The sequence below is a fragment of the Larimichthys crocea genome, chromosome VII (assembly GCF_000972845.2).
Source record: "Larimichthys crocea isolate SSNF chromosome VII, L_crocea_2.0, whole genome shotgun sequence".
NCBI lineage: Eukaryota > Metazoa > Chordata > Actinopteri > Sciaenidae > Larimichthys > Larimichthys crocea.
In genome coordinates, this window is record NC_040017.1 from 24,540,542 (window position 1) to 24,559,369 (window position 18,828).

Here is an 18,828-nt window from a genome sequence, read left to right on the forward strand (position 1 = left end):
GGTGACGTTAGTGTGTCAGATTTAGGAGGAAGAAACATTTTCATTCATGTATAATCACATTTGATGTTTTTGTTACCTTAGTTTAAGTCTTAGAGATGTCTTCCACCTCTTCCATGGAGTCCACCATGTTCATGTTGGACAAATGGACAAACCAAACCGACCACCATGTTTTCCTCACACTTGGAACAGGAGGGTGAGTGGAGGGGGTTGCAACCTGCAATGGATGGAGCTACAGGAGAAGTCAGAGGGTCACCAAGAGTCAGTAGTCTTCATCCTCTGGGAACCATGAATCTCTGAAGAAAACTTCATGACAATACATACTTGAGAGTGGGGGAAATGGAGTATCAGCATTATTTAATTATTGCACTGAAAAAGTCGAACTCATGACCTTTTTTTTTGCTTCTTTGTCCACAGATGAGAAGATTGATACTGCTCTAACTTAGGGTTAGGGTTCGGGTTCGGGTTAGGGTTAACCCTAACATGACAAAATCCAAAATCTGCCTGTGTGCACGCTAAATGAACCAACACCAAACTGTGGTTGTAGTTTGAGGTGGGATCATGTTCCAGGAAGTCACTGATCCCATCAAGAAATAGTCTGGCAGCAGCAGAGGTGCAGGTAGGTGGATTTTGTTACAGTCAGGTTAGCTTTTTCCCCCCTCTGTTTCCCAGCCTTAACGCTAGGCTAAGCTACACAGGTTGCTGACGCTGGCTTCTTATTTACCGGACGGACACGAGAGTGCTATCGATCTCCTCATCTCAAAGTCTCAGCAAGAAAGCAGAAAAGGTGAGCTCTCCATTTTGTCGTCCTGTACCTGACGTGTACAGACCTGCTGTATCATCATTGGCTTTCCAAACCAAAGATTTTTTTTAAATCATCAGGACCTCTTCAATCATAGTAAACATCCACTCCTGCCAACGAGGAATTCGATCCAGAGATTTAGAGGCCGTTCGCCTTTTGTGTGACATAATTACGGCTCGATGATCACTTGTGCCTTGTCATTGCGGCCTCCTCCCCCTCAGGGAAATAACGCTTCATGTGATCAGACAGAGCGGTTATTGTGTACATGTGACCTTTTTAAAACATGATTTCAATAGATACGTGTGTTTAATGTGCGCAGGATGAATTTAATGTGACGAAATCTGACATTAAATTGAATTTGTAGCTGCTTCAGATTCAATTACACGTCCGTCAGTAGGCCCGAGTGTTCTTTTTTAGGATGTCGCCAACATTTATTCATGATGACACCGCTGTCCCTGAAAGTGTAGCAGTGCATTAAAACACCGGACTGGAAGATAGGTTGGTGCTGAATCCTAATGCCTCCTGTGTGCGTTGAGCTTTCTTTCTTTTTTCTTTTTTTTTACAGGATGCAATAGGTGTCTGAGCAGTGCAGCAAGGAGCCGGGCTAATCGTGGGATACTTATTATAGCCCTAGCAACAGGAACGGGATTGGTGGTTTGCGGAGAGCGAGCCTGTCAGCTATTGGCTGCCGAGGAGGACCGCTCAAAGCAGAGAATTTCATCTCATGAAAGGTTCAGTGCAGCAAGCTGCAGCAAGAGGCTGCAGTCTGAGGGTGGGTGATCCAGCAGTTTGCCACTTCAGCTCATCAATCAGTGTGAGGGGCTGAAACACATAATTACTCTAAAACTCGAGCTTGGGTGCAAAAAAAATACATGCATGTACGAACTATTGTTCACCATGAGGTGCAGGATTTGATTTTATCAGCCGTGATCATTAAACTTGTTGTCTTTTGGAGCAATATTCTCAAATCCATGCCCTAATTTAGTTAATTATTAGTGTAGCAGCCTTGAGAAGAGCCTCTGTTAAGACATACTGTAGTCGTCGTGTGAGCTGGCAGTGTCTCTGCACTGCAGCTAATACAGACTCCATCTCATACTGTGTTCACCCACAGACACTCAGCAAATGCAACGGTGCAGGCACATACAGTACACACCGTCCACATGAGGATGCACGTACACAAACACACACACACACACACCTGTTATGTGAACCACAAAGGGTTATCTAAGGTCATACTGACTTCCTGTATCAATGTGCACGTTGTAAAAATCGTCCTAAAGGAGAAGGAACGGGCCGCAGTGTGTGTGGTATGACTGTAGATGGCTACAGTACAGAGAGAAATGAAAATAAAGAATAATACCGATAAACAAATAAACTTTAATGGGCAACAGATGGCAACCAAAAAAATCCTCAGAACATACAGTTTGCATCCCATTTTCAGCTACCGCCCCTCCCCCCCACTTAGCTAATTTCTAGTAGGTCAGCTCTTTTTTTTTTTTTATCTAATTTGTGATTTAAATCTAATTATTTGAACCCTCATTTGTTGTATTTGTATGTTTTCATGTCACATAAACAAGGATCAACATCCAGAAATAATGAAAACTTAAAAACACAAAAAAAAAAACACAGGAGGAAAAAAAATAAAATAAAATAAGAAATCACAAATTAATTTAAAAAAAGGAACACAATGCATGTTTTCTTGGCAATGAGTGAACGTCTCCTGAAATAAATAAATAAGAAGTGATTCCACTTTTTGTCACACACAAAACCTAAAAATAAAAAATAAAAAGAACAACATGGACGATCTGTGCATAAGCCGTGTGAGCAGTTGTGCAGATTGGCGTCGAGGATTTTTCATGCTATTTGTCTGGCGAGCGTTCAAAGCCCATCAACTTTGTGACTACGTTTAAAAATAAATCAAAGCAGCTGTGACATACAGCGCGAGCTCATGCGAGGAGGCTGACTCATGATGGCATGATGACATAATTGGCATACATGAACGAGGCTGTGTGGCCGACCTTAAGGCTTTTGGTTTCTCTCTTTGAGAGCCATCACATGTGAGATTTTAAAAAATAAAGAGTCCCCACAAACTTCTGCCATCTGTATGAGCATATATATATATATAACAATAATCTATAGAACTAGCAGCATTATGAAGATAAATCCGCTCAGCAGCTTCCTAGTGTCTAAAGTTTGTTCTGAAGACGTGAATCTCACATTTGCTTATCCTGTTTGAGTTGCCTACGCTTTCCCTGTTGTGCATCTGTGTTGAATATTCATATCTACGTGCTGTACAGAGAGCAGTACCGAGTCCGACACATGTAAAGGTGAGGAACCGTTGAAGGGAAAATATTACATCTTGCACACATGCTTGCAGGAACTTCAAATACTGGCAGATAAATCTTTTTTTTCTCTTGCAAATGAGGCATATTAAATAAAGATACAAAGCACATACTGCACTATGGGCACAAAACAAAGCATCTTTTTTTTCTCCTTTTTAAAAAACAAACAAAAATAATCTTATATGGGTGATGATACAACAATACACTAGACCACCACGGAAATGGTGCATGTATAATTTAGTCATATTCTTTTTTATTATCATAGCTATTATTTCGGTTCTTGTGCAACTGCTACATAATGACTCACATTCAAGATATTTTGTCACTCAGGAACAGCTAAAATGTATAAAAACAAACAAACAAACAAACAAACAAAAAAGAAGTATACTGTCAGAAATAAAATATGGTCCATGTTTGTGAATTCATAACAGAAACATTGAGCCTGAAAACTTTTCACCATTATTAAAAACTGGATAGCATGACAGAAAAAAGTACTTAAATACTGTTCAAAGAACAAAATATATCATAATCATACTGTGACAAACACCAGCTGGTAAGATTAAGTGATCACCGGTGAGTTTTTAATCTTCCTTTTTTTCTTCTTTTTTTTTTTTTTCTTTCATTAACAAATTAAATACACATAATTGCATGTCACTATAGCAACGCCCATTACAGGTCAATTTTTACGATCACCATTTTGGTATAGCAAATCAAAAAACCATAAATGAAACAAAAAAAATAAATAAATTAGAAATTAGAAATCAACATCAGACAAAGCCTGTTTTTCTCAATCATATGAATACTTAACACCCACAGTATAAGTTAATAAAGTCAAGCTACTGTATATAAATACATCACCAGCATGCACAATATTGAATAATCGATATTATTGTTGTCATCATCTTACACTGAAGAAACAGTATAGTAGGCAAGTGCATTTAATAAAACAAACACAGAAGTAAACCACAAACTCTGAAGCTGCTTTTATTTTATTTATTTTTTTGTCTTTTTTTTTGTTTTGTTTTGTTGTGTTTTTGTGTGTGTGTTTTATATCGTTAAGTCTCTGCCTTTAGTAATCTTCACCTCCAAAAGAATCTATGGTTCCAGTGACATAACAGACTAATAATCTGTGAGATGCCAAATACACTTCAGACAGAAGGAAGGGGATCAATTTTTTTTACTATCCGGTCCTCGTTTTCATTTAAAATCTTTTAAGGTGAGGGGGGTTATAATCGGTTTAAAAGTTTCTATTTTCTTATTCTAAGTGTGAGTTTAACATCAATGGCGTTCGCGGCCCTTTCTCATATATAGACTACTACTGGAACCAATGCAAACTAGTGTTGTGAGGCATTCCCATTCAAGCATTTTCTCTCTCAAGTGACTCAAATGCATCTCTATCACGCAAAAACCTAACTAAGCAGCTTATCTTGACAGAACAAGATCAGTTCCTATGCCAGTGTGAGGCTGCCATTTCAATCCAACAACAACCACTTCAGGCTGATTGACTGACATATCAGTGGTTTTGGCAAATGTCAAAGAGAAAATCAAGAAGACGGAGGCCCCTTTCAACTGTATATATATTTCTATATATATTTAAACTAAGATTTAACCTCCACTCTCACCTCTCTTTTGATTCTTTTCTTTTAACACATGGAAAAATAAAGAACTGCTGCTGCGGTAGTATCATCGGCAAAAGCGGCTGCCAAAGTCCACCGGCCCTTCATATATTTTTTTTTCGAAGTGTGGTTTCTCTTTAATTGTTGCCCTCCCCTCCCTCGTCATCCTGCTGGTCACTTGTCCACAGTGTCAAGTTGTCTCGGAGCAGCTGCATGATGAGAGTGGAGTCTTTGTAGGAGTCCTCGTTGAGGGTGTCGAGCTCGGCGATGGCGTCGTCGAAGGCGGTCTTGGCCAGATGACAGGCCTGCTCTGGGGCGTTCTGGATCTCGTAGTAAAACACAGAGTAGTTGAGAGCTAAGCCCAGGCGGATGGGGTGGGTGGGCTGCATGTGCTCCTTGCTGATCTCATGGGCCTCGTTGTAGGCCTTCTCCGACGACTCCACCACCGTGGCTCTCTTCTCCCCTGTGGCCACCTCGGCCAGGTACCGGTAGTAGTCGCCCTTCATCTTCAGGTAGAACACCTTGCTCTCGTGCTGCGTCTCGCTGCAGTTCTTGATCAGGAAGTTGTCCAGAAGGTTGAGCACATCCTGGCACACGGCCTCCAGCTCCTTCTCAATCTTCTCCCGGTAGGCTCTCACCATCTCAATTTTCTTCTCATTGCCATCAGCTGAGGTTTTCTGCTCAATGCTGGAGATCACTCTCCAGGAGGAGCGACGGGCCCCGACCACGTTCTTGTAGGCCACGGACAAGAGGTTCCTCTCCTCGTTGGACAGGGCCTCATTCAGCTCTGTTACCTGGAATAATAAGAAGAAGAGGAAGAAGAAAATGGACCATTTAATCACCAGCTCAGGAGTACAAGCCTTGAGTAACACCAAACATTATACAATCATCCAAGAAAATATACGAAGAGTTGGCAGAAATATTTTATGATTGCAGCTTCCTAAAAGTGTTTTTAACAAACCAGGTAAGGGGAAAGTCGTAGGGAAGTCAGTGTGGGGGTTGATTAATGATTAATCAAGTAATCACGAGAATGATTGACGTATTGATCGATGTTGGATGTTTGTTCCAGCTGATTAAAAAACAGTTCTTTTACATGACACACTCTGGACTAACGGCACAGTTCATCGTCCAGAAGATGAGCAATAATATCTCACTCGTCCTGTGCAATTCCCCAGTTTCCATGCCGATCTACTCATTAAGTGCACCGGTAGCTCCAGCTCCCACGTGGACAGCTAATGCTATTTAGTGAGAAAAATATTCAAGATAGTCAGCGGCAGTGGGGGGTTGGGAAGGGACGGTAAAGCAGTGGAGAGGGAGGAGAGCTGGCGATGGCTAAAATGTTCCCACGAGCACTGCGGGGCAGCTGCACTGTAAGTGAAAACCATCACTGCACAGGCGGTTCACGTGTCCCAGTGACCTTCTCTCCGGATCAAACTGACCTTTTTACCTGTCTAAACGCCACGCCGTGACGTCACTCTGAGCTGGACTGTTAAATTTAGATTTTGACAGATCTGTTTGATAGTTGGGAGGCTGTCAAAGAGGCTACGCCGCCTATAAAAAGGCTGTAGTACTCAAGAGTTACTTGGATTGGAAGAGCAACCTTTGCTCCTGTCAGATGGAGAACCACACTTAAATGTTAAAACTTAACGTCTCTCTTTATTTATTTTTTTAAAATCTCCTTCTTGACATGCTCTCACTTTTGACATTTGCTGCTCAGGCAGAGGAGCACAAAGATGGCGCAGGATGGTCGACGTCACCGGAGCAAAGCTCAACCTATAGAGAGTAACACGAGCCGACGCATGTGAAACGAGGCAGATTTCTACTAATCAAATGACTCAACAAATCATTACACTGAATGTGAAGCAGCGACGCTTGGGAGGCTCACTACCGTGACAACTGGATCACAGTCGTGCTGATAAATATAAAATAAATGACACAAATATTACGAAGACTTCACTGACAACTGGCAAAACCCCAACATGCATATTATGAATTCATGGCAACTAATTCGAACTTTTTGAAGCAAAAACGTGAGAAAATTCTCTTAAATTGTGAATATTATATTAAGTTTTAGTCTCTGTCGATAGTAAACTAAAGATCTTTGAGTTTTGGACTATTGGTCGGACAAATCAAGACATTTTTTAGGTGATTGCGAACCATTAATCAATAATGAGAACAATCGTTAGCTGCAGCTCGAGCAAATCCATAGAAATCTGTGTACAAAAAGCTGCATAGAAGTCGATATGTATGCTTCAACGAAGGTGATCAGCGGCCGTTTGTCACTTCTGGCTGCAATGGCAAAGGGATTCCCTTTGATTAGAGAGAGTGAGAGTACACACCCCTGCAAAAGGGCCCTGGTTTGGACCGCACTGACACGGCAGATTGTTTAAAGGGAAAGGAATCCCTCCCTGCTCTCACACATCATCCCACCTCCCTGCAACCAGAAACCCTCGATGACAAACGATCCACAGGATGGATGGGAGAGAGGAGGAGGAGGAGGAGGAGGAGGAGGAGGGGGGCCTTACTCGAACTCCCCTGAGGAACATAAGACAAAATGTTCCTACTTTTAAAACACGCATGATGATTTTTTTCATCTATAGGTGAGTTCATACGTGGCCCCCCTCTCCCGGCTAAGACTCCCAGGATGCCATTGGTTCCAGTATGAGCCGGTGTGACACAGCAGTTTTTTTTTTTGGGTGAATCCAGTTCCCAGAATTTCTTAAGGAAGCAGAGACAAAAAAAAAAAAAAGCAGACAAAGGCTCTGTCCTCAACACCGGCCAATAAGAGCAGAGCGAGCTCCTGAGAGGCAGGCCACCCATCTCATCCATGTCACCCCCCCTCCCACCCTCCACCTCTCTTTGCATCAAATATTACAGCACCTAATCAGGCCCATTAACCCGAAATGACTCCTGATTGCTGCTGGGTCGTCAGGAGTAAGCAGCACAAGGACGAGGAGGAGGTGACGTGAACAAGAGAGTGGAGAAAACAAAAGGAAAAAAAAAAAATCTAATGTGATCATATTGACTCACTGCAATATGACAAAGAATATTCTAGAGAGAGTCTACTGCCTCCTACGTTTGTTTGGAGGAAAGAGCAGTTCAAGGGAGCTCCTTTTTTTTTTAAATAAAGAAACCATCCTCCAAAAATCTATTTAAAAAGGGTATGAATTAAAATCTGCAGATTTTGATCATGTATTATTTTAATTAATGAGACAAAAAGGAGAGGAGGAGGAGGAGGAGAAGGAGGAGGAGGAGGGAGCAGCAGCAGCAGCAGTGGATGGGATTTTTCCGAGCAAACCTCACATGGCTCCCAACAGCAGTGAGCTTTTATATTTAAAAAAAGGAAAATCAAAAAGAAAGAAGAGGAGGTGGTGAAGACAATAAAGCAATAGAGCAAGAGTTACATATGACATGAGCTTGTCATGAAGCGACAGATGAGGATCAGGCCTGTGTGCGTTTCATTGTAATATCCCGTTATTGAACCGACAGAAAGGCACCGCCCAAGGAGCAGACGATTTGGACTCGACTCAGGAAAAAAAAAAAGAAGAAGAAGAAGAAGACACTGATCTGTCGATGATCCGGAGACAAGATAATAAAGATATCAAACGTGATTTTTAATACAGTGTCTAATTGTATTAAGCCTGTGTAATCTCCAGATTTACAGTCGAGACTGCGGGACGCGCTTTTTACGCACAGAGCGCAGCGGTAAAACATCATCCACACACACACACACACACATGTGAATCATCTTTTTCTTTTTCTTTTTTGTTGTTTTGAATGGACTTACCGATTTCATAGCAGCTGCCATATCATCATATCTCTCAGCCTGTTCAGCCAGCCTGGCTTTCTGCACCAGCTGCTCGCGGTCAACCATGTTTTAAATGATGTTCGGTCGCTTTGTCGAGCTGCTCTAACTTGACTCTTTTTTTGTTGTTGTTGTTGTTGGGGATGATGAAATGGATTTGATGATTTAAATCGCAATGCAGTGAAATCCTACGCGAACCTAATGCTGCAGCTGTTCCCTGCTGTCTGTCTGTTCCTCCGTGCAGACGGGACACCCTCTCCTCTCTTCCTCCCTCCCTCTCTCTCTCTCTCTCTCTCCTCCTCCTCCTCCTCCTCCTCACACACTCTCCCTGGGCTGCGTCATCACCCAGAAAGGTGGGTGTCTGTGCCAATGATGTAACACTCCATACATGGGAACCAGAGGGCCAGGCGTATGGAGACAGAGAGAGAGAGAAGGATGGATGGGAGCAGCTGGGTGAAAGGACTTGTGGGTAATGGAGTCTTTGTGGGTACAGACGGATTGATGGGGATGTGGTTTAGGTGTGACACAGCAACTTAGTGTAGGAGGTACTGATGGGATAGATAGATAGATAGATAGATAGATAGATAGATAGATAGATAGATAGATAGATAGATAGATAGATAGATAGATAGATTATAATCACCTGAACATGAGACTTGTGTTTTTGTCTTAAAATGAGTCCTTTAGATCTGCAGTGTGCAGGGGTCTTCTTCCATCTAGTTGATGTTGGATAGCAGACAAATTAAACACTGATCTAGATATGACCGTTTGCTTTTTTATGTGAATGTAGCAGTTTTCCTACATGCTTAAAAAAAAAGAGGGTGAGACGTGGGAGAGTATTCATTTGTTTGCAATCTGCGACGTCACTGCTAGGTGTCACTAAATCCACAAAATGTTTGGGAGGAAGCCAGGAAGCTGTGAGGCCTGCAAATACATCAAATACATAATCGAGATCAGTTGTAACACAATAAGGGTAAAATATGTATGATCAACTTTACTGTAGGAAGCATTCTTGTACTAAACTTGGCTTGGGAAGCAGAGGGTACTGGTTTAAGTACCACAAGACTGGTAGCTGGTTCACCTCCTGGGCACTGCCGAGGCGCTCTAGAGCGAGCTACCACACCACTAACTGCTCCCATAGCTCCACTACATGGCGGATTGTTACACACAGACAAGCAGCCATATTAAGAAAAACAAAACATCGATCAGAAGATGTTTAAGCTGCTCAAAGGTTCAAATGTGTCAACTTTAAGTGAGTCCTTAAAGATCCTTAAAGAAGTCCTTAAGATTATTCCACCTATGAGGAGCATAAAAAGGTCAAAGTGCCATCGGTGTTTCCTGTTTTATTTTGTAATTCTCCCCTCTCCTCGTGTCTGAACTTTACTTCCTCCCGGTTTGGCTCGTCTGTTCCACCTTGATCAGTTTCATCTGTGTCTTCTTGTGTAGTTTACCTCTGTGTTTCTTGGTTTCAGTGTCAGTTTGTCTTCATGCCATGTTCAAGTGTTCCAGTCGTTCCTTGTCTTTTGTTTTCTTGGACCTCGTCTGTTTTATGGATTTTGGATTTTGCCTGCTCCTTGGATTTATCTGCCTTCCTTGGACTCCGGTATTGACCATTTCCTGCCTCATCGAGCCTTTTGCTCACTGATATTTGACATTTTTCTGCCTCTGTATTCTGGATTTGAGCCCACTCCTCGTGTCCTTGTTGTCTCTTGGATGACTGCTGACTTTGTTATGGATCTACAACCAGGGCCTGTTGCTCTGGATGTAACTCTTCTCAAAGAAAGATGACCTTCACACACTTCATTCAGGGTGTCAGCGTACAATGGCAAACCTCTGCCCTCAGGCTTTGTCAGAGCTTAATCCGGCCTTGGTCCCAACAAAGAATCCACCCGTTCTCTAGTCACGTGTCCTGGTCAGGGTCACAGTGGAAAAACTGGTTGTGTTTGCTGTAATATAGGTAGTAAAACAAAGAATATGTTTGGATAAAGTTGTACTACAATGTTCACTATAGAGAGTATCACCTTGGACGATATTCAAAGAGATTTAAATCACAAAATAAAGTTTTACAAGACGTCGTTAACAGTCTAAATCTTAAGCTGCTGCCTCGTGTGCTCCAACATGATGACAGTCTATTGGGCATATTTGGGGAACCATGAGACACTTTTCAGATGTGGGGACTTGTCCAAGGATACATTAGAGGACGTGGGTAGTAAATGTATGCTGTGTGGCAACGCTATACATTTAAAACAGTTGTTTTTCAAGCAGGCGGGTCATTCATGTCATGTTTTCAGTCTAATATTGTTATTGTAGCGCTCAGAAAAGAGTTTGTGTTCAGCTAAACAAGTACGAGTCGGAGTTTGAATCTCATTTGGTTGCAGAGTCAAAAACAAAAACAGGACAAGTGTTGACATTCAGTGACCTTTTCATTGTGTGTAGGGGAGTGTTTAATCTTAATCTTAGGCTCGAGGTTGAGATTAAACATAATTTTTTAAAGTGAGAAATCTCCTGACTTCCCAATTTGACAAGATATTTATCATATTTGATTTTTTAATTCGTTTCACGGAATATTTAAGGTGAAATCGATCTGAATTTAAGGACTGCATGATCATTTATTATAACCACAATGCCACTTTTTGTGTCCCACATTTTGACTTTAAATGTTTTTAGTATTATTATTATTATTATTAATCATTTCTGTAAGGCAGCTCTCAGGGCGTCCCTGAACTGTAATCTGAGATCACACATTTCCTGTCCTCAAGGCCAAATGCTGAAGAGCAAACTCTGCTGGTGAGGTTGGCTTTGTGCAGATAATTTATACGCACACTGAGAGCAGAGGATCAGACAGAGGCTTCGGTTTAATATCACGGCATCTGTGAATTCAGCAGTGCAAACTTAGAGCGACTGTGTTATAGTGAGTGTGAATTATTTAAATCCTGGTTCATGTTTTGAGTGTTTAACAGTAAAATATGAGAAGACAACTGTCCACAGCTCCCTCTTCTGGACAAAGGTGTCAATGTAAGTATGTGAGGATGAGACATCATGTTGTGTGGTGAGTCGTTTGGAGGTAAAAGATGTGAAAACCACAGGATTGTCTCTTGAAACCTGCATGTATGAAACTGATCTCAGGTATTCAAAACCTTGAACCTAAGCCAAAGTATGTGTGCATCATCAGCAATATTTGAACTCTAAGTATCAAAAGGAAAAGTACTCATGATGCAGAAAGTGTTTTACTATTTTATGTGGCAATGTTTTTGGGGTTAATATATCTGCTGCATTCATGTGAATGCTGCATTTGACTGCTGTAGATGTTTGAGGTTCGGCTAATTTGGCTTATATTCAATAAGATCATATGTTTGTAGCGTCACTGTCCTGTCAGAGCTGCAACAATTAGTCAGCTAATCAATCAGTTGATCGAAAGAAAAATAGATAATTTATAAATGCTCTCTAATCTCTGTTGTATATCATATTAAACTGAACATCTTTGGGGTTTTGGATGACAAAATATGACATGAAAAGATGGAACTGGACATTTTTGACTATTTTCTGGCATTTTATAGACCAGAAATATTTCGATTAATCTAGAAATTAATCAATAATTAAACTGAAAAGCATACAGGCTGTCAGATGTGTCTAATTTCCAGCTGTCTGTGTTTTTCTCACCTATTTCTCTAAAGCCTTTCTCGCTCTCTCTCTCTCACAAACACAAACACAGAAATGTTAAAGCTTCCCTTCCTCCACAGGAGGAGATTATCACCTGCTGACCTGGCCAGAGGTGAAGAGAGGAAGTGTTGACTTTCAGTGACGTGTTCAACTGGGTCAAGGTAGGAACAGGAGGAGTCGGGCCAAACAACAGACGTACTGCTTCTTCACGCTTCACCATTTACTGATGTTTCCAATAAAACCATCTATAAACTGCAGATTTTAATATAGTATTGTATCAAAATGTAGAACACCATATTCCAGAGCCTGTGCAATAAAAAGTTATGCTTCATCTTAATTGTTTTCTGACAGGATCTATTAATTTCTTAAAGTAATCAAACCTGATCATTTTCAATGCACACACTTGTAAATCTATTTCCTAAACCTGATCATTTTCAATGCACACACTTGTAAATCTATTTCCTATTTCCATAACAGTGTCAAAAATATATTTATTATATGAGATTTAGAAATATTTTGCAGACAGGATGGGACCTCTCAGCTGCAACATACAAATTAGAAGCAGCCTTAAAGAGCGACATGTTGTTACGTGACCCAGATCACACATTAGTGGTTTCTTTTGCAACTTTATATGAAAACCATTTGCTTACATTGCATAGTCTTACTGTGCAACAGGCCGTGCTGGACTAATGAATCTCTCTTGCTTTAAAGAGGATTACTGTTCCTTCTGCTTAGCTTAGTTACTTCAAATTAGGATAAGGGTGAGGACAGGTCTGCTGTCTCCAGCAGCCATCTGTCTGTGGACAGTCGAGCGCTCACGCTGCTGTAAATGGAGACAAGCCTGGAGTTGGATGTTTTGATATTCCCAGATGAAGTGAGGCTTGTTACTCCGGAGGATATCGCAGAATGGGAACTTGAGACTGCGAGCCAGGTGTCTTTACCCACCCCGAGAGTTTTTGTGGCTCTTTACCCATACAACCCTGCTGCAATGTCTCCAAACTACGAGACGGCTGCAGAGGAGCTGCCTTTTGTTCCAGGCCAGATAATCAAGGTAAAAACCATGTGAAGTCTTTTACTCACTGCAGGTTGTGCAGCTGAAATAGTGTACAATACTGTCGTGGTGCTCAGGCATGTTGAATTCATGCATTTCCTCCCTTCAACCCTTAAGAAGTTTCTTTGAAAGAACATGACAGTGTTTCCTGTTTGTGCTCGATTCAGGCCAGCTGAGTGTGTTCAAAGATACAAGCTTTTTTTTTTCTTTCTCTTTTCCTGTCACCATTTTCAACTGATTAGTGTGATTTGTCCACCTTTTCACCGACTGTATGCTGCTAAAACAAACAAATATACACATGCGTTAAACTCTCAAAGACAAAGACTAAAACTGTCTCTGTGTTTGTTAGGTGTATGGAGACAAAGACGATGATGGTTTCTATCACGGGGAGTCTGGTGGTCTCTCCGGTTTTGTGCCAAGTAACATGGTGGCTGAAGTCCCGGTGGACGATGAGCACCTGAAGCAACTCCTCATGCAGCAGGGATTCATCCCTGTGGACCACACAGCAGGTGTCAGGAAATGTGCTGTAACACACATGTAATGTAGAGCAGTTTGCACTGAGGGTGAAAGTAATGAGCGTCTATCTCACAAATGACTAAAGTTTTGTGTCTTTGGATTTCGGCCCACAGGTTCAACAACAGATCTGAGCGAGGCGTCGAGCATCCCTGATGATTTGATAGTTCAACGAATGGTGGCCTTATTTGACTACGATCCGTGGGAAAGTTCACCCAACATGGACAGTGAAGTAAGACACATGAGCCGCATTATGTTTGATCTATTGTTTCAAACACAGTAAATTGGTTTGATGTGATGTTTCAAGACTCTTTCCGTCTCTCAAAGGTTGAACTTGGCTTTCGTTCAGGAGACATCATATACGTCATAGGTGAAATGGATCAAGACGGATTTTACTACGTGAGTGTCAATGCATCAGTTGTTAGGTAGTTCTTACACTGACTTTTGCACAAAAGTTAAACCTTCATCTGTATTTTAGGGGGATCTGTGTGGACGGCGAGGTCTGGTTCCCTCAAACTATCTGCAGCCGTTACCCTGGGATTAGAAATAAATGCCACACTAAGATGTTTGCAACAGATGCCAAGTCTCAGACACAGTGAGAAATCAGCAGTTTTTATCTGAAACAACAGTTTGATGAACATTTTATGTGTCAAAACTTACTTACTTACTAACTTTTTATTATACTATGGCACTACACCTGCATTCGATTGCAAATAAATGAGGGTCTAAGTCTCATATCCATAATATGAGATCTACTACTACTAATCTACTACCAGTATAACAAGTTTTGTTTAGGATGGTGCAAAGTAAAACAAGTTCTCTTCATGCATTTATCAGATGATTCATTTATTGAAACATTTGCATAAAAATTACAAACCACGTGGTGACACAACACAGAAAATCACAATCACACATCTTTAAAAATCATTTAAAAAATGAACTCATATATTCACATTTTTCTACATTTTCTTCTACTTTATGCACTTAACACAAAAGGCTGCGCATGATACATCTATAATAATACTATAATATGAACAAACTGTAATAATTTCAGTCATACCTGATGGCAATGGATACATTATTTTAGCCTTAATACACTTTTTAGTCTCAGTTTTTTGCAGACCAGAGTGTTTTAATATAGCACGTCTATATTTGCCTTATATCCTGTTTATATATAATAGTTTTTTTTTATCTTAGAAAATTATTTTTAGTTTTTGAGTTTTGCAGCAATTTGTATGTAAAATAATTCTTTGTCTAAAGAATAAATATTGTAATCATGTTATCAATGTATCAAAAACTGTAAAGAAACTGAAAATAAACTTAAATTTGCACAATGCTTACCTGCTTTCATTTACTACAGATCTCAGCTACTTGTTTGTACTGGTATATGATTTTACTAAATTTCTATTTATCATTATCTTGTCAATTTATCTGAAATAAATTAATTAACACAGTTCAATGACAGAGTTTTCATGATGGTTCCTACAAGTTTTTAAAAAATCTTTCAAACAGTCCGTTGGTTTCTTCTTTTATAATTCTCTGCAGCCAACAGTATACTCATCCATAAAGTAGGAAACACTACACTGTGTAGTGAAGTTTAGTAGTGCTTTCTACTTTATGGGTGACAACACTGTACATCAGAAGTTTCTGGTCGCTCCACCGCAAACACTGGAGACATGACGGGTTGAGTAAAAGCAAGTTTTTACAAACTGAATGTGACAAAAGAACATTTTTAAAAACATTTTACAACTGATAAACATAAAAACAGAGTATTTAACAGTAATATGATGAATATAAATGACACAAAGTAGTAAATGTTACATATTTTAGTTCATTTTACTTACAAATACAGATATAATAAATACAGATAAAACAAATAAAGGTAGCAACCATGATATAATAAAAAAAAAATGTTACTTGCTGTTGGGGTCTTACCAGCACTTGGACTCCGAGGAAGAGAGAAAACCCAGAAGTGAGCGTGATCTTTTTATTAACCCCGTCTGAGCCACGTGGTCACACAGGAAAAGCTGTCACACACACAAATCTACGCACACACACAAAACCATACATGTATGGAAGTGTATGCAGAAGTGCGCTTACTCATGCATGCACGCACACACTCAGTGGTGAGAACAGTATTTGAAACAAGTGTGTGAACACTCTCCCTTCAGTTGAATTATTTGCTGTGAAACAGCTACAATATTTTCACGTTCTTGAGGAAATTATTCTTTATTTCATGAATAAATAAATGCATAAATAATGAGTTGTATGTATGAAGCTGTAGGTAACCAGGTGTCCACTTTAAATATACTTTTAGGTCCTGATAATTCAGTATATTTAGTTTAGTATGTGGTCAGTAAAGTGTCAACTGTAGCCATCAGATAAATGTAGAGCAGTGGAAGTGGAAGTTTCACAATCTACAAATTTCTCAAAGTAATTGTACCTCAGAATTTAACTTTTTGGAAGTGTACTTAGTTACTTTCCACATCTGCACACCCTCTCTTACACACACACATACACACATACACACACACACACACACACACACACACACACACACATTCAAATTCAAAGCCTACGCCAGTGAAGCTCTGTCAGACTGCACCACCGCTGCCAAGCATGAGCTCATCCCTTTTAAGGACATACAGTTACGAGGCGACACCTGCTTTAAAAAAAAAAAGAGGTCAGAAGACACTAAAGCAGATAGATATCGATCCCACTAATAATTTATGTGGATGTGTACCAGTTATCTCAGGACAAAATACTCTTGCGGTGCTGGACTTACGCTTTGAAATGATACAAGATCAAAGATTATTAGCAGACTTATTGATTGAGTGAGCTCTTTTTTTAGAGATGTTGGAGCTGTTAGATGTTTATGTTCGCAAAGGGAGTGTGCTTCCTCTCAACGCTGTCTTCAGATATGTCATATATATTACGGCCGTGTACGTCCAAAAACTTCTATATAGATTACCGGAAGAGATTCATATCTCGTTGATAATTCTGAGAACTCATTCACGCCTGCATGTTTCTGACAAGGTGTGGGTGGGGGATGGTGGTGCAAGGCTCTTCCCTATCCCAGCAGCGAGTGTGCAATCTGCTTGCAACAACAGAAACTTCGCAAATAGAATAGAGACGGGCCCGTGTCCTCTGTTGTCACGACAACCCAAACCTCAGAGTCACACCAAGTGAAATAAGAGGAAGTGGGGGATGGGCTGCGTGCACCAACCGAGAAAAGATGTACTTGTGAAAAAGAAAGTCGACACTAATGAAGCAGAAGAAGAAAACAGGTTGCAGGACGTGACAAAAAAAGTTTAATTTACAGCAAGAGATCAGATATTAAAAGTATCAACGCACACGCAAACATAAAGGTTGGAGTCCACACACTGTATGTCTTGACCAACAAAACGAGGAATGCCCCTTTGCAGCAGCAGGCCAGCATGACTGTGCATGCTGCAGATTTACTCAGCCCTGTTGCGTTAGAGGATGTGCTGGCATCAGACATCTATTCCTGTGCATCATGGGATTATATCCAAAGAGATCTCCTCGAGTACTTAAGGTGATATAGATAGCGTCAGGGTGCCAAAAACAAGCGCGCAGTAGGTGTTATCCTCCAAGAGTCACTGCTAAGGACTGATTGAATCATGTTTTACCTGTGATGACTGAGCTCAAAAGTCAGAGAGTTCATTTTCTGTTGTGTAACTTTGAAAATGGCTGCTGAGTGTTGCAACTGTCAGAAAAAAAGTATTTAGCTGAATCATCGTGGACAGCCAAAAGAAACTCTGAATCTATCAAATGTATGTGACAGAAAGCCACCATTCCTGTTTTTGCCAGGTCAGAGGTCAAACTTTGTAGGCTCGTCAGCAAATCACCAAATGAGACATGAAACTTCCACGTGTGTCCTAAAGATAGAAATAAAAGGTTTGATGATATTTATGGACTTATTTTAAAACTGTACAGTTTGCAGAGTTTAACTCAAGCTGAATCTAAACCTCTGACCTGTTCACTGCTGCCACATAGTGGATGTTAGTGAAGGTGACACTTCCAGCTATCGTCTGAAAGGGGAGAAAAGTTTCAAAATAAAACAGTTTCACAAATATGAATATTCTTTATTTGGATCCACGTGAGCGTGGTCAAAGTGGTCACTAGTCCAGCATGCAAGTTATCACGACTCACTGATAACGAAACTTTTTTTTTATGAAGCAGGGACCAAACTTTCATCATCAGAGAGGAAACAGTGTGTACTAACATCTGAGACTTTTTAACACACCGACAGTACGAGTGTACCATCATTTAGATAGTCAACTGCCAAGAGGCTGAACTGCAAGCCAGGAGACACAAAGCTGTGTAATAAATTGTGATAACATATTAGAGATTATATAACAATATCAACTAATAATGCCATAGTCTTTTAAAAGGTCAGTGAACTTAGTGTTATTTATTGTAGAGATAAAATAATAATAATAATACACGCAGTGCTGCTTTAAAGTCTGAGAACCCTGAAGAGATATTCAGTATTTTTGTAAAATAATACTAAATAATGTCAATCCATACCAAACTTCATAATACTGAAGCTCTAAATAATGCACTCAAATAAAAGAAAGTGATTTATTGTCGCTGTTTATTCAATCAAAGTGATTAATTTAAGTCAATTTAACTATGTGAACCTTCAGTTATTAGAGTGTTGCACCTCCTTTCACAGGAATAACCTGAACCAAACAGTGTCTAATCGGTGCCTCTGCTTTAGGGGATGTCAGTGTTTGACTTCTTCTTCTTCTTCTTCTTCTTCTTCTTCTTCTCCTTCTTCTTCTTTCTCTTCAGATCTGCTGCCATTGCAGCCAAGCTATGATGTCACAACTGACGGGTTGAGATTATGTGGCGACAACCCTTTTAAAATATTCCTCAGTTGTGACTGCAGTGTGTCTCAGATGCAGCAAGATAGGTCTTTAAATCCTCAGACGTTAGGGTTGGTTTGGCCTTTGCATAAATTCAATCATTTTTCTTGCAGATATTTTAGAGGGTAATCCACTTTTAGGCAGAGTCAT

General features: G+C 40.4%; 2 protein-coding genes across 4 annotated transcripts; one reads left to right on the plus strand and one right to left on the minus strand.

Moving 5' to 3' along the window:
- Positions 1-2,156: 2,156 nt before the first annotated feature.
- ywhag2 (3-monooxygenase/tryptophan 5-monooxygenase activation protein, gamma polypeptide 2) lies at positions 2,157-8,855 on the minus strand. Its single transcript, XM_010739675.3, has 2 exons — positions 8,545-8,855; positions 2,157-5,551 (listed from the first exon to the last, which is right to left on the minus strand). The coding sequence occupies exons 1-2, from the start codon at positions 8,629-8,631 to the stop codon at positions 4,895-4,897; spliced, it is 744 nt and encodes a 247-aa protein (XP_010737977.1). The 5' UTR covers positions 8,632-8,855; the 3' UTR covers positions 2,157-4,894.
- A 2,423-nt stretch (positions 8,856-11,278) lies between these two features.
- LOC104925971 (RIMS-binding protein 2) lies at positions 11,279-15,731 on the plus strand. 3 transcript variants are annotated; one of them, XM_019274464.2, is made up of 7 exons: positions 11,279-11,577; positions 12,303-12,383; positions 13,092-13,273; positions 13,623-13,782; positions 13,903-14,018; positions 14,114-14,185; positions 14,265-15,731. In XM_019274464.2, the coding sequence occupies exons 3-7, from the start codon at positions 13,211-13,213 to the stop codon at positions 14,328-14,330; spliced, it is 477 nt and encodes a 158-aa protein (XP_019130009.1). In that variant the 5' UTR covers positions 11,279-11,577; positions 12,303-12,383; positions 13,092-13,210; the 3' UTR covers positions 14,331-15,731. The 3 variants fall into 3 exon arrangements, with proteins under 3 accessions (XP_019130009.1, XP_019130010.1, XP_010738031.1); XM_019274465.2 differs by having other exon boundaries at positions 11,279-11,473; XM_010739729.3 differs by lacking the exons at positions 11,279-11,577; positions 12,303-12,383 and having other exon boundaries at positions 12,702-13,273.
- Positions 15,732-18,828: the final 3,097 nt, after the last annotated feature.

What these genes read in the sequence shown, in the direction of transcription:
- ywhag2 (XM_010739675.3), bottom strand. Translation starts at nt 8,631, where the DNA reads ATGGTTGACCGCGAGCAGCTGGTGCAGAAAGCCAGGCTGGCTGAACAG. An exon ending in TGGCAGCTGCTATGAAATCG is followed by an intron (nt 5,552 to 8,544) that starts GTAAGTCCATTC and finishes TTATTATTCCAG; the next exon opens with GTAACAGAGCTGAATGAGGC.
- LOC104925971 (XM_010739729.3), top strand. Translation starts at nt 13,052, where the DNA reads ATGGAGACAAGCCTGGAGTTGGATGTTTTGATATTCCCAGATGAAGTG. An exon ending in CACCCAACATGGACAGTGAA is followed by an intron (nt 14,019 to 14,113) that starts GTAAGACACATG and finishes CGTCTCTCAAAG; the next exon opens with GTTGAACTTGGCTTTCGTTC. An exon ending in ATCAAGACGGATTTTACTAC is followed by an intron (nt 14,186 to 14,264) that starts GTGAGTGTCAAT and finishes TCTGTATTTTAG; the next exon opens with GGGGATCTGTGTGGACGGCG.